General features: G+C 41.1%; 1 protein-coding gene across 2 annotated transcripts in view; it reads right to left on the bottom strand.

The window, feature by feature from the left end:
* LOC149181256 (uncharacterized) overlaps positions 1-12,377 on the bottom strand; it is a 68,887-nt gene extending 56,510 nt beyond the window's left edge. For both annotated transcript variants that reach the window (XM_089416535.1, XM_089416536.1), the window contains exon 1: positions 12,031-12,377. In XM_089416535.1, the coding sequence (XP_089272661.1) occupies positions 12,031-12,198 (168 nt within the window). In that variant the 5' untranslated portion in view covers positions 12,199-12,377. The remainder of the gene's footprint in view (positions 1-12,030) is intronic.
* Between the last annotated feature and the right edge of the window lie 608 nt (positions 12,378-12,985).

The raw sequence follows: 12,985 nt of genomic DNA, 5'->3' as shown, positions 1-12,985 counted from the left end.
GAAACAAGAATGGTGGAGCAAGAAATGCCTTCTAGTAGAAGCAACCCCACTGCATTCTCCGCTCATGCCAAAAGGAGAAATAATGCAAGGTCTAAAGGTCATTTCCATGGAAAGCCTGGATCTAAGGGAGGGATGAAGGGCAGGTGCTTTGTTTGCAATAAGTTTGGCCACTATGCAAGGGGATGTCCAAATAGAAGGGACACATCGCATGATGATGATCACAATCATTCCAGGGGAAACTTCAACAATAACGATCAAAGGAATGGCAGGTCCAATGGCAAGGGAAAAAGGAATGCAGGACATCAAGGAAATGGTCGACACTCCAAGAAATCAAGGAACTCCAGGTATGAAGAATCAAATGTTGTTAACAATAACAAGAAAGAGTATTATCTTATATTGGGCCACTCCATTCCATCTCCTCCAGACACTTTGGGAAATTCGTTGATTGATAGTGGTGCCTCAAGGCACTTCACCAGATACAAGGAAGCCCTCCCTAATTTGATAGAAAAGGAGATAAACTGGGAGACCATCCTTGGAGACGATGCCACCTATCCCGTGAAGGGAGTAGGGAATGTTACCCTTCAATTGAATCAAGGTAACACTATTCATTTGCAAGAAGTAGTATATGTACTTAATCTCAAGAAGAACCTGGTGTCCATTTCAACCATGGAGGACAAAGGATTCAAGGTGGCATTCATCGATGGAAAGGTACATGTTTGGGAAAGAAATTTTAAAGATGTTTTTACTCTTGGGTTCAGGGTTGACACTTTGTATCAAGTTGGAAGAAGTCCATTAGGAGCCATGTCTTGCGACACATCTCTACAATCTGAACTATGGCACCGGAGGTTTGCCCATCTTCATTATAAGGCCCTACCCATTGTGAGACAGATGGTGACAGGTATGCACGAGTTAAAAGTAGAGCATGAAGGTGTATGCCTGGGATGTGCCGAAGGAAAACTTACAAGGGGACCATTTCGCTAAACTAATAGCAAGACCACAGATATATTACAATTGATCCATTCCGACATATCTAGTATGATGCCCGTAAACTCTTTGAGAGGATATTTATATTATCTCATCTTTACGGATGATTATTCTCGCAAGACCTGGATCTACTTCTTGAAGAAGAAGGATGAAGTGTTCACCTGGTTCCGACACTTCAAAGCCTTGATCGAAAACCAATAAGAGAAGAAAATCAAAATATTGAGGACTGATAATGTGACAGAATATGAATCCAATGAATTCCAAGAATATTGCAGAGAAGTTGGCATTAAGAGGGAGACTACAACGTCATACACTCCTTAGCAGAATGGTGTGGCTAAAAGGAAGAATCGCTCTATTGTAGAAGTAGTTTGTGCCATACTTCGTGATCAAGGCCTTCCTAAGTTCCTATAGGCTGAAGCTGCAAATACCGTCGTGTATGTTCAAAACTGATGCCCTCATCAAGCATTGGACTCCAAGACTCCCGAAGAAATGTTCATTGGTAAGAAACCCGATGTCTCTCATTTTAGAATTTGTGGAAGTTTCCTATATTTTCATGTGCCAAAAGACAAAACAAGCAAATTGGGTGCATCCGAGAAGAAAGGAATCTTTGTGGGCTATAGTGAAAATTCTAAGGGATATAGAATTTATGTGGCTGGTCAAAAGGGAGTTGAGATAAGTCATGATGTCACCTTCAACAAAGATATGGCCCTCAGGAAGATCAACAACCTTCCTATCCTAAGAAAGGACAAAGAAGCTGACACCGAAAATCAGGGTGCAAAAGAAGACGAAACGATGCATGATGTTGATGAACCTATCGATCCTATTGATCCTCCTCATGAGCCCTCCTCCTCCAAAAGGAGACCTTCATGGTTTAGGGAGACTCTCGAAGATGTTGAGAGACACATTGCACCAAGGGGGACTTTCAATGAAAGCAAGAAGCCGAACAGGGATCAAGGATATTTGATCGCCATGAGCATTATCATTCAAAATGAACCTTCATCATTCGAAGAAGCTGAGAAGCATCAAGTATGGAAGGATGTTATGAATGAAGAATACGAGTCAATTATGAAGAATGATTTCTAGGATGTAGTCCCGAGACCCCAGGACAAATCAATTGTCACCTCAATGTGGCTCTATAAAATCAAGCATGCAGCTAATGGAAGTGCAGGCCCTCTCATTCACAAATGTAAGAGGGAGTTGGCTTCCGAATGTGAGATGAAGGACCTAGGACCAATGCACTATTTCCTAGGGTTGGAGGTCTAGCAAAAGACATGTGAAATTTTCCTCTCTCAAGGAAAATATGTTGTGAAGACATTGGAAAGATTTGAGATGGTGGACTGCAAGCCTGTGACTACTCAAATGGAACTTAGCTTTAAGAAGTTATGTGGTAGTGTTGCTAGACCTGAATTGGGAATGCTTCCGAGTATTGTCAAATCATAGGAGCACTAATGTTCTTGGGGAACACCCGTCTCGACATATATTTTGTGTTGATTTGGGGTAGCATCGGATGTTCTCTAGCCTCGAAATTTGGTGGAGAGGTTAAGGCACATGAGATCTCCAATACCCAGAAATGGTTTGAGCAGATTCTAAACAATTTGAGAGATATTAAAATAAGTAATATTTTAATAGAGTCCCTAAGTCTAAACTTAAGGAAAATAAAATATTAATGTGAATTAATATAAAACTGTATTAGAAGGGTCCAAAAGTCATGGATCAAGCCAGATCTAATCTTAGCCGTTGATTAGGGACTTAATCTCGACCGTTGAATTGTCAACGAGAAAAGTATAAAAGGATCCTTGATAGTGACTTGGAGAACACACCGAGTCGATCAAGATTTCAATTTTTTGGGGCAGGGTTTGCTAAGGAAGTCGAAAGAGTGATCAGAGTTGCAGCTGAGGGGCAGTGAATACAGAAGCAGAGACGCAGAGATAGTACTAGAAGGATCAGCGCAGAAACCGGAAGAGAGGGACGCAGAGCCAGCCAGAGGTTCAAGAAGAGCCATCCAGGGCTCACACAGAGGCAGCCAAGAGCTGCGCAGTGCCTCAGAGAGCCAGCGTGGGTGCCACAGAGGCTCTATGGGCTGACGCAGTGCCTCCAGAGGCAGATGCAGGGCAAGCTAAGGTGACGCTGGGCCAGAAAGGGCTGACACGGTCTCTAGAGGCTGACGCTGGGATTTTCGTGGGGCAGATTGGAGCTGTCAGAGTGTTTATCTGGGGTTTCAGCTGGAACATCTGTCTCCGACTGAGAGGTACTACTACCAAGATTATTCTCTGTTGGGTGAGCCGGTTTTGGCACCCAGATTGTATTCTGAAACTGCTTAATAATTAAAACCCTCAGATAGTTGCACCGGTTTTCCCGCATTGGGTTTTTCCGGGGACATTGGTCCAAAAACAACGATGTCACTTGTGTGCTTGTTTTGTTTCCTTCAGTTGATGATCTGTAATGTGTTGAGCATGTACTTGTATTTATTTTCAGTATTTACATGGTAAATAACTTGTTAATTAATCAGAACAAGTAAGCAAAAATAAATCAGAAAAGTACATGAAGGGTTTCTAACGGGTTAGACTTAGAAATTCCAACATGGTATCAAAGCGAGGTTGCAAATCACAGGAGAACTGAGGACATCAGCCGAGCAGAGCAGCAGCAGCAGAAAACAGTTGTCCCGAGTGACGAAAGTTGTTCCTAGCAGAGAAGCAACAAAGAAAGGGCGACGCAGTGCCTACATCATCAAGTTTGAGCTAGGAAGAGGATTAGCGCAGCAGCAGAGGGGAGCAAACTCGACCTACGCAGTGCCCAGTCATCTTTCTCAGTCAAGAAGGATTGACGCCCGTGGCCAGGAGGTGCGAATTTTGCTGGTGTCAAGATTGCGCAGAACCTAGAAGCTCTAACCTTCAGTTTGTTGGGGCTTAGGAGGCTGTGGGTAAGTTGCAGAGTGACGTTGGTGCGGTATTGTAGTCAGAACAGTACCTAACAGGGCAAGACCAAGGAGGAGGGAGTTGCTACCAAAGATTTCTAGGAAAGAAATCTGGATCAGTGGTGGAGCTGCACTAAGGATCGGAGTGGGGGCATCTCGACATTGGCAGAAGGGTTTCCAGGAGGGAAATCGAGGCTCAAAGGGAGTCACACCAAGAACTTCCAGGAGGGAAGTAGAGGAGCAGCGAGATGGCAGTGAACGGGGTAAGAGACAATGACAAACTGGACAGAGCCTCAAACTTCGTAGTCTGGAAAGCCAGAATCTTGTTCGTTCTAAACAGGAATCGTGTCCAGCACTTCGCCTTGAGGACGATAGCAATCCCAGTTGACCCGACTGAGAACAACAAGTACGAGGAGGAAATGGCGAGGGCCAAGAGCATCATCCTTGACAGGGTCAAGGACCATGTAGTACCACACGGAAAATGAGATGTGGGAGGCCCTAAAGAAATTGTACCAGCATACTTCTGTGCAGATAAGGGTGCTATTTGAAAATCAATTGCGGTCACACAAGATGCAGAAAGGGGAGTAGATAGACACCTTCCTCAGTCGATTGAAGGAGATCCGGGATCAGCTGACTTCCATAGGGGCCACGCCGGATCAAAAATTGATGGTGAAAACAACCCTGAATGCAATCTCAGAAGACTGGGAGGTGTTTGTCTAGAGCATACTAGGCAAGGCGACCCTTCCAGATTGGGAGGAAATGTGGGCGGTTCTTCGCCAAGAAGAGATCAGAAGGCTAAGCAAGGCGGGAAGTAGCGGCAAGGGGATCAAAATCAAGAAGGAAGAAGAGGAGGATGCTACCCTAGCATCTGAGGGAAATCAGGAGAAATGGAAGAAGAAAGACCTCTCCAAATTCAAATGTTTCAATTGTGGGAAACTGGGTCATTATGCGAGCCAGTGTCCGAGGAAGAAGAGAAAAGGAAAGGCTTCCGAGATGAAGGTTGCGCCAACAAGGGCGGAGAAGGAAGTCGAGACAGATGATGATTGTGCCATGAGTGCTCACACGCCACTTGAGAGGAAGTGGGGAGACATAGAGTTGTAGTCAGACAAACTACAGGCGATGAGGGGCAGGATCCTCGAAGTACCCAGCCTCTTGGATTATACCTTGCTACAGGAGCCCCAAAGAGGAGTAGCAGTACTGGCGGATGTCAGTAGAGACGGATGTAGATGGAGCGTCAGAGGGAGCTACAGTGCAGAATTCCCAGGACAGCGTGAGGCAGCAGTGCGAGATGCATAGAGTTATTGCAACAGCACTGAGGTCAGAGAGGGAGCACTTGTTAGCGACAGAGGGAATTTCAGCATCGAGGGTGTCTCTAGCCTCACAGAGATGTCAGAGTTGGGAGATCAGTTACTTACTTCTCAGTAACTGAGTTGCAGTGCAACAGTTAGCAATGGCAGTGCTATGGGCAGCACGATGCAACATGATGAGAGGGATTGCAGTGCAGATGCAGCAGTGGCAGTGGCAGAGCCATGGGTAGTAGCACGGATGTAGAGGGAGTTGTTGTACATATGCAACAATGGCAGTGGCAGGGCCATGGGTAGTTGTACATGATGCAGCAGCTTCAGAGGATGTTGGGCAGTGGGCCTAGCATCAGCGTAAGGACCGATGCCGGATGATTAGGGTGATGCTCAGTTAGAAGTATTACTAGAGCACAGTCCTCGCCAAGAGGGAGTGTTGATTTGGGGTAGCAACGGATGTTCTCTAGCCTCGAAATTTGGTGGAGAGGCTAAGGCACATGAGATCTCCAATACCCAGAAAGGTTTGGGCAAATTCTAAACAGTTTGAGAGATATTAAAATAATTAATATTTTTAATGGAGTCCCTAAGTCTAAACTTAGGGAAAATAAAATATTAATGTGAATTAATATAAAATTGTGTTAGAAGGATCCTCCTGCCGACAGTGCTACATCCTCATCCTGCTCAGCTGGCTTGGCTGCCCCAAGCTGACCTTTCCTGATCTCTGTCTAAATGCAATCATCCCAAAACCTCTCCCATGTGGGAAGGGTCTCACGTGCACAAACCCCATCAGCAAATTTCATCCATGAACAGGGGAGGCCATTCACTGCAATCTGCACCAACTCAGTGGGTGGAATGTCCTCTCCAACTGCTACCAGCACCAACTCAGTGGGTGGAATGTCCTCTCCAACTGCTACCAACTCATCTCTCACATTAGTAATCTTGGTGAGATATCCAGCTACATTATCATTACCCATCTTAATAGTCTTCAGCTTCTCCTTCAGGACCATTTTCCGATTCTCATTGGTACTCTGGTAGAGATTGGACAATGTTGTCTACATCTCATGGGCATTTCTCTTTCCTCTCACATGAGGAATGCAATGGTCTTTGACTCATGAGGATGTCATTGGGAAAGGGAAATACCTTCCTTGGATTGCAAGACTTGAAGACCAAGAAAATAATGTAAGTGTCCTAAGTCTGTCATTTCAAACTTCCTTTTAAGGCTAGACTTCACATGGTTTATAAGGTTGGGATCACTACCAGTTAGGATAAGATCATCAACATAAAGAACAAGAATGATAAGAGACTTGCCCACTTTCTTGGTGTAGACAGTATTGTCAAAATGACACCTAGAAAAGCCATTTTCTAAAAGAAAGTTATCCATTTTGGCATACCAAGCTTGAGGAGCTTGCTTGAGACCATAAAGGGATTTCTTAAGCCGACATACAAGGCTGGAGTCTGTTTGTATAAAGCCAATAGGTTGTTCCATATAGATTTCTTCATGCAAGTCCCCATGCAAGAAGGCGGATTTAACATCCATCTGATGGACTTCCCATTTGAAAGAGGCAGCAAGGGAAAGAACAAGGCGGATAGAGTTCATTTTGGCAACAGGGGAGAAGGTTTCGGTATAGTCAATGCTTTCAACTTGTGAAAAACCCTTAGCAACAAAACGATCTTTATGTTTATCAACTTTCCCATCTGGTCCATACTTGGTTCTGTAAACCCATTTGCATCTAACAAGTTTTTGTCCCTTTGGTAGAGGAACAAGATCCCATGTATCATTTGCCAATAATGAATGATATTCTTCATTCATAGCTGCTTCCCCATCTGGATGGCCTGAAGCTTCTGTAAAGGTGTCAAGATCATAATTCACTGAAGCTTGAGCCAGTAAAGAAGAGGCTCTCTCGAACTGAGAACGTGTACATCGCTGAGCTGTAGGATCACCGGTAAGATCACCCGCTGCATCCCGAGTAGCACGGACCCATTTTGGAAGCTGAGGAGCTGAAGGAGGATTCTGAGAAGGTGGGGGAGGATTTTCATCCTCGCTTTCATCATCTGAAGAAGAAATATTTTCAAAAGTAGAAGAGATAGGGAGAGGTGGCACATCCGTCGAACTAGGCTCGCAGGCCGATATATTTTCAGCAAACTTTACATCTCTTCTAATGATAACATTTTTGGACTTAAGTGGAATAAGTCTATATCCTTTGACATCTTCAGAATATCCAACAAAAATACATTTTTCACTCTTAGGTTCTAAAGCTTTATGTTTCTCATCTGGAATATGGACCCATGCTTCACTTCCAAAAACACGAAAGTGACTTACATCTGGTTTGATTGAGCTCCATGCCTCTTCTGGAGTGATATTCTTTAAAACCTTAGTAGGAGTACGATTTATTATGTAATTTGCACAGTTAATTGCTTCTGCCCAATAATTAAGACTCAGTCCTTTAGATTGAAGCATACAATTAGCCATTTCCTTTAAGGTGCGATTCTTCCTTTCAGCTACACCATTTTGTTATGGAGTATATGGAACAGTATGTTGCATTTGAATTCCATTCTCAGTGCAAAAGTTGATGAATGTGTTGTTAACATATTCTCCGCCATTATCAGATCTTAGCTTAAGAATTTGATGTCCAGATTGTTTTTCAACAAAGGCCTTAAAGGCCAAGAACATGTTAAATACTTCACTCTTGAATTTTAAGAAGTATACCCAAGTGCGTCTGGAGAAATCATCAATGAAAGTTAAGAAATACTTGTAGCCAGAGAATGAAGCAACTGGAAGTGGACCACATAAATCACTATGCACGAGCTGTAAAGGGGCTGAGGCGTGCCAATAGGCACGTTTTTCAAAACTGTCCCGATGATGTTTTCTGAGTACACATACGGAACAAACACCATCTCTGCAAGATACCATTCGAAGACATGTCACCATTTTTTCTTTACATAGATTCTGAAGAGAGCGATAGTTTAACTGACCAAATTGCTCATGCCAAAGTTTGCTCACTTCATCATTATGAGCAACAAATACTAAGGGAAGATTTGATGACCCAAAGTTGTGAAACTTATACAACCTTGTAGAATCATCAGCAATGTCAGTAGCTAAAATCTGTCTAGGATCTCTTAGGTCCTTAATTACAACATCGTGAGGTGAAAATTCAACGATTTTACCTTCACCTGAATGGGTTATCTGATATACAAATAGAAGGTTGCAGGATAAGGTTGAAACACATAATACATCATTAAACTGACCATTGTCTAGATGAACAGTTCCAGTCCCTACAACACTAAGAGATCTATCATCACTAACATATATATTTTTGGTGTTACAATCATTTAGAGAAGAAAACATGGCTTTGTTTTTTGCCATGTGATAAGAAGCTCCAGAATCAATGAGCCACTCATGAGAATGAGAAGAAGAAGATACATTTAGTGCATAGCCAGACCGAGATGCTTGACAACCACATGCAGAAAGTGTCATTCCTGAATATGAAGTTGAAGTTGAAGATTGCTCCAAATGGATGTTATGCTTCTTCATTGCTGCTTCCAAGGCTTCCATCTTCTTAAAGCATTTGGATTCTAAGTGGCCATCTCGATTACAAAAGTTGCAATGTCTATCAGTCTTCTTCCCTTTGTTTTTATTTGTCTTATCATTTTGTTGAAATGATTTTTCATTTTGAGGCTGAAATTGCTTAGGACCCTTGTTTGGTTTAGAACCATTCTTTTTAGGATACAACTTCTTAGGATTCTTTGGATTTGGTTGTTGCTGGGCGGCTAACGCTTTCTTAGAAGAGTTTCCAAGATGAAGACCAAGGTGTAATAGTTTTTCTTGTTCTCTTATTAAAGAATCACAAGAGGAATCAAAGGAAGGGGACTTGTAGGTTTGTCCTTGAGAAATGAAGGCTTCTCTTATAGAATGGAAGGTGGAAACAAACATAGAATAGGCTGGTCCCAACTTAGTAAGAATGGAGTAGATAAGGCTACTATCTTCTTTCTTAACCTTAACACCTTCCAAGAGAAGTCTAAGGGTCTTGAACTTGGACAAAAAATCTTCAATGCAATAAAAATTATTGGGGTCCAATGTAAGCAATTCATTTTCAAGTTGATGGGCTTTAAGTTCATTTTTAATTCCAAAGACTTTAGTAATCTGTTTCATTGCTTCATCAGGAGTATCAAGTTCTGCAATATGGAATCTAAGATCTGGAGAAATAGACATCTCTATCAACCCACACGCTTGGTCTTGCCTATTTTCCCATTTAGCTGCCTTATCTTCATCTTTCGGTTTGGTCTCTTGGCCTGTGGCTATTCTGTAAAGACCTTTAGTTCTAAGTAAATTCACAATGTAGGACCACCATTGGAAGTAGTTAGTGCTATCAAGAATGACTTGGCATGGACTTTCCATTTTTAACAGAAACTGAAGCTGTAGATGCTGAAACTAAGTGTACCAATCGAAAGATCTCGAAAAATTAGGCCGTTTCAAAAAAAACGATTCTGAAAACGGCTTCCGGATGAAGAAGTTATGGCTTTTTGAAAAAAAATTGATGAAGTCGCCGATGAAGTGCGGGAATGTGCGGAAATGAAAAATCCGCCCCCACAAAATGGAGAATTGAACCCAAGGCCTCTACTCTCATAAATTAGCTTTGCACCAAGTGAGCTATACAAAAAGTTTGAGAGATAAAGAGGGGGGGTTGATGCTTTGGGTTGCGTGCTTGCTTTGAGAAAGCTCTTTTTCCCTACAAAACAAAAAACACAAAACCCAACACGGACATACAATAAATAAAAAAAACGAACCTTGCGGCTCGAAGTTAACATACTCAGAAATGAAAGGTTCAAATCCGGTAATAAAAAAAGGCTAAATAAACCGAAACCGAAATAAACAGAGAGAAAATGACTGTAAACTGCAAATAAACACTGTATACCTCCAGATCTTAAAAATGACGCAGCTAGGGCTACCGGAAACCTTTTCGCGTGAAACGAAAGGGAATCCTCACTGGAACAGATGCTCCCAACACAACAGAGCAGTCCTCTCGGCCCGAAAGCAGTCAGAAACAGTAGATCTAGGAAACAATTGTCGGATGCAGTTCTACCGTCTTCAGATTTGGATCACCAACGGACGCAGCCCTCAAATAGCTCTGATACCATGTAGGAATTTACAGGGTAAGTTCCTTAGACAGAACACCAAAGGACACCGCTCACAAACAGATCACAGATCAATACACCAGTATTTTGACGTGGTTAAAACCCTCAAAGAGGGAAACAGTCCACGGCCTGAGCCAACGCGGCCACTTCAGGCAATTTATTAATAAAAGAATGAAAATTTACATATGCTTCTCTCATAGACGGATTACCCTACAAATGACCCTCCATGCTCTTTAAATAGAGATCATGGACCAATCGAGTGTTAGGCCACGGATCAACTGTTGGTAATACCGAGGAGAGAATGAACCGTCGGATCACTACATATCGTGACCGTCGGATTGTAAGTTACAAAATGTACATAGTAAAGAAACACACTTTACCTAACTCTATACTAGACCAAGTTGTACTTAACTATTTCCTATGTGTCGGAATATCCTAACACTTAGAATACTTGAGGACATGCAACACTCAAGACTGCAATCTCAGTTCCAGTGCTCCTCTGCCAGACCAGCTTCTCCTTCACCTTCAGCATTTGACTTAAATGTCACTCCACTGTCAGAACCTCTCGAGGTTGGGACAATGACTCCTTGAAATAGAATCCATACAAGCTAAGGTCTGCAAAAATTTGTTAATTTATTATCTAGTTTACACTGTTAAGTATAAAGAAGAAGAAATCTATAGGATTTTCTTGTATTTAAAATATGGACTTTCAATCCTCATAGACATACAGAGCCTCAGTCATTTTTTAATGTAATCCTGGTTCACTGCTGTGATCTGGACGCAGACTTGAATCGATATAAATTTCATAATTACAGTTAAGAAAAAAACATACTTGATTCTTTGCAGTTAGTGCGCCAGATCTATCTATCGTCAAATTTATTGCCATTAATGAACTGCTATAGTTCCAAATTTCAGATTTAATGGAATTTCAGGTTCCAGATTTCAGATTTAGTTTCAGATTGTACACTTAAATTTCAAGTTATAATAGGATAATTCTGGTTAGGGTCATAATAGGTTGAAAGCTCTATTAGTCCTGGACCTGCTGTTCATTAATCTTTTGGAGTCTGTTTGCTTAATTCAATGTTGTTATTGTTGAGATTAATACAATCACTGCTGAATCTGCAGTTGTTATAGCTATATATGCTTCTGTTATTCTGTTTGCTTAATTCAATGTTGTTATTGTTGAGATTACTACAATCACTGCTGAATCTGCAGTTGTTATAGCTAAATATGCATCTGTTATAGTGCTAAACCTGATGTCACGCGGATATTAGTTCACAATTAGCGAGTCCTAGAGTCGATGACAGTCATGAACTCATGCCAGGGTCAGTACCCTCTAATCGTGATGCATTATTTGGGAGGTAAATTTACTGAGATTAAATCATTTTTCTACTGATTAGATAGATTAATTTTTTGAAATTGTTGGGTGTAAATACGAATGGCACGAATCACAACATTTTGTCACGATTCCAAATCCCACTAAGACCTTCCATTTGCACTAGCATCACCTGCCCTTAGGCGATGAGCATATTATATCCTTCAAGGGCACCAGCAGTGGCTAGCCCCTCAAAAATGGAAGAAAAACAATAATTAAATCGATACAGCAATAATAACAAATAGGGTTTCCGATAACATGGATATAGGTTCAAATCCGTCCACTCACATTGCTGGAACTAGAATTAAGGTTGGAATTGTACTTACAATGTAGCGCTGATAGAACTTTTGCTTGTAATGTCTGACGACATCGGGGCGTGAGGCCATATTAGGGGGAATGAGGATGTTGGACCAGTAGTCGGCCCACCGACGATCGTTGTCGTAATCGTAGGAGGCGGCTGCCACCTTCTTAATGTGCTGAGGATCGTCCCCCATATTTCCCGTTGTTGTTCAGAAACCCTAGACAGATCAATATCAAACTCTATTCCATCTCACCACTGCTCTGCTGTTCGCTGTTAAATCCAATGGCTCTGTGGTATATAAGGATGATTAGACTTTCTTAATTCTCCATCGATGAGAGACATTTTATAAGGGGTAAGACAACTTGAGTCTTTGTGGGTCGGTAGGTATGTGATTTTTATAGTTGTCGATAAATGTGGAGTTATGTATTTTTTGGTGGAGTTTCTTTTTTTTATATAATTGGAAGCGCCTTGTTTTGTATTTTTTTTCGAAGAGTTTTTTTTGGCAGTAAAAGATACCTTTATTGGTCAACGCCTTTTTAAAAATAAAAAATGCATTTACTTGTCAACTCCGTTTTAAAAAAATAAATTTTTAATAAGTGATTATATTTTTTATTATTTTATTAATAAGTTGTTTTATTTTTTATTATTTTATTAATAAGCTGTTTTATTTTTTATCAATTTCTTTAAATTGTAGAATTATGATTTTATGATAAGTAGTGGGTTTTTTTATGTATTTTATAGACTGAATGTGATCCTATAGCCTAGCTATATTAAGAGTATGATTTAATTATAGTCTGGAAAGGGGAATCAAATTGTTAATAATTTATTATTACATGAATATAGTTTTATGAAAAATGGGTTGGCAACAATTAAACAATAAAAAAATATATATTGTGATGAATAAAATATATTAATGGAAAACAAAAAACATTGTTATTACAAAGAATATAACAATTAATAAAAAGCTAGCAAGAAATGGT

The sequence above is a fragment of the Pinus tabuliformis genome, chromosome 3_2 (assembly GCF_031772625.1).
Source record: "Pinus tabuliformis cultivar Carrire ecotype Pingquan chromosome 3_2, CPIR1, whole genome shotgun sequence".
NCBI classification, from domain to species: domain Eukaryota; kingdom Viridiplantae; phylum Streptophyta; class Pinopsida; order Pinales; family Pinaceae; genus Pinus; species Pinus tabuliformis.
The sequence above is the reverse complement of the archived record's forward strand: the minus strand, read 5'-3'. Positions and strand labels throughout refer to the sequence as shown.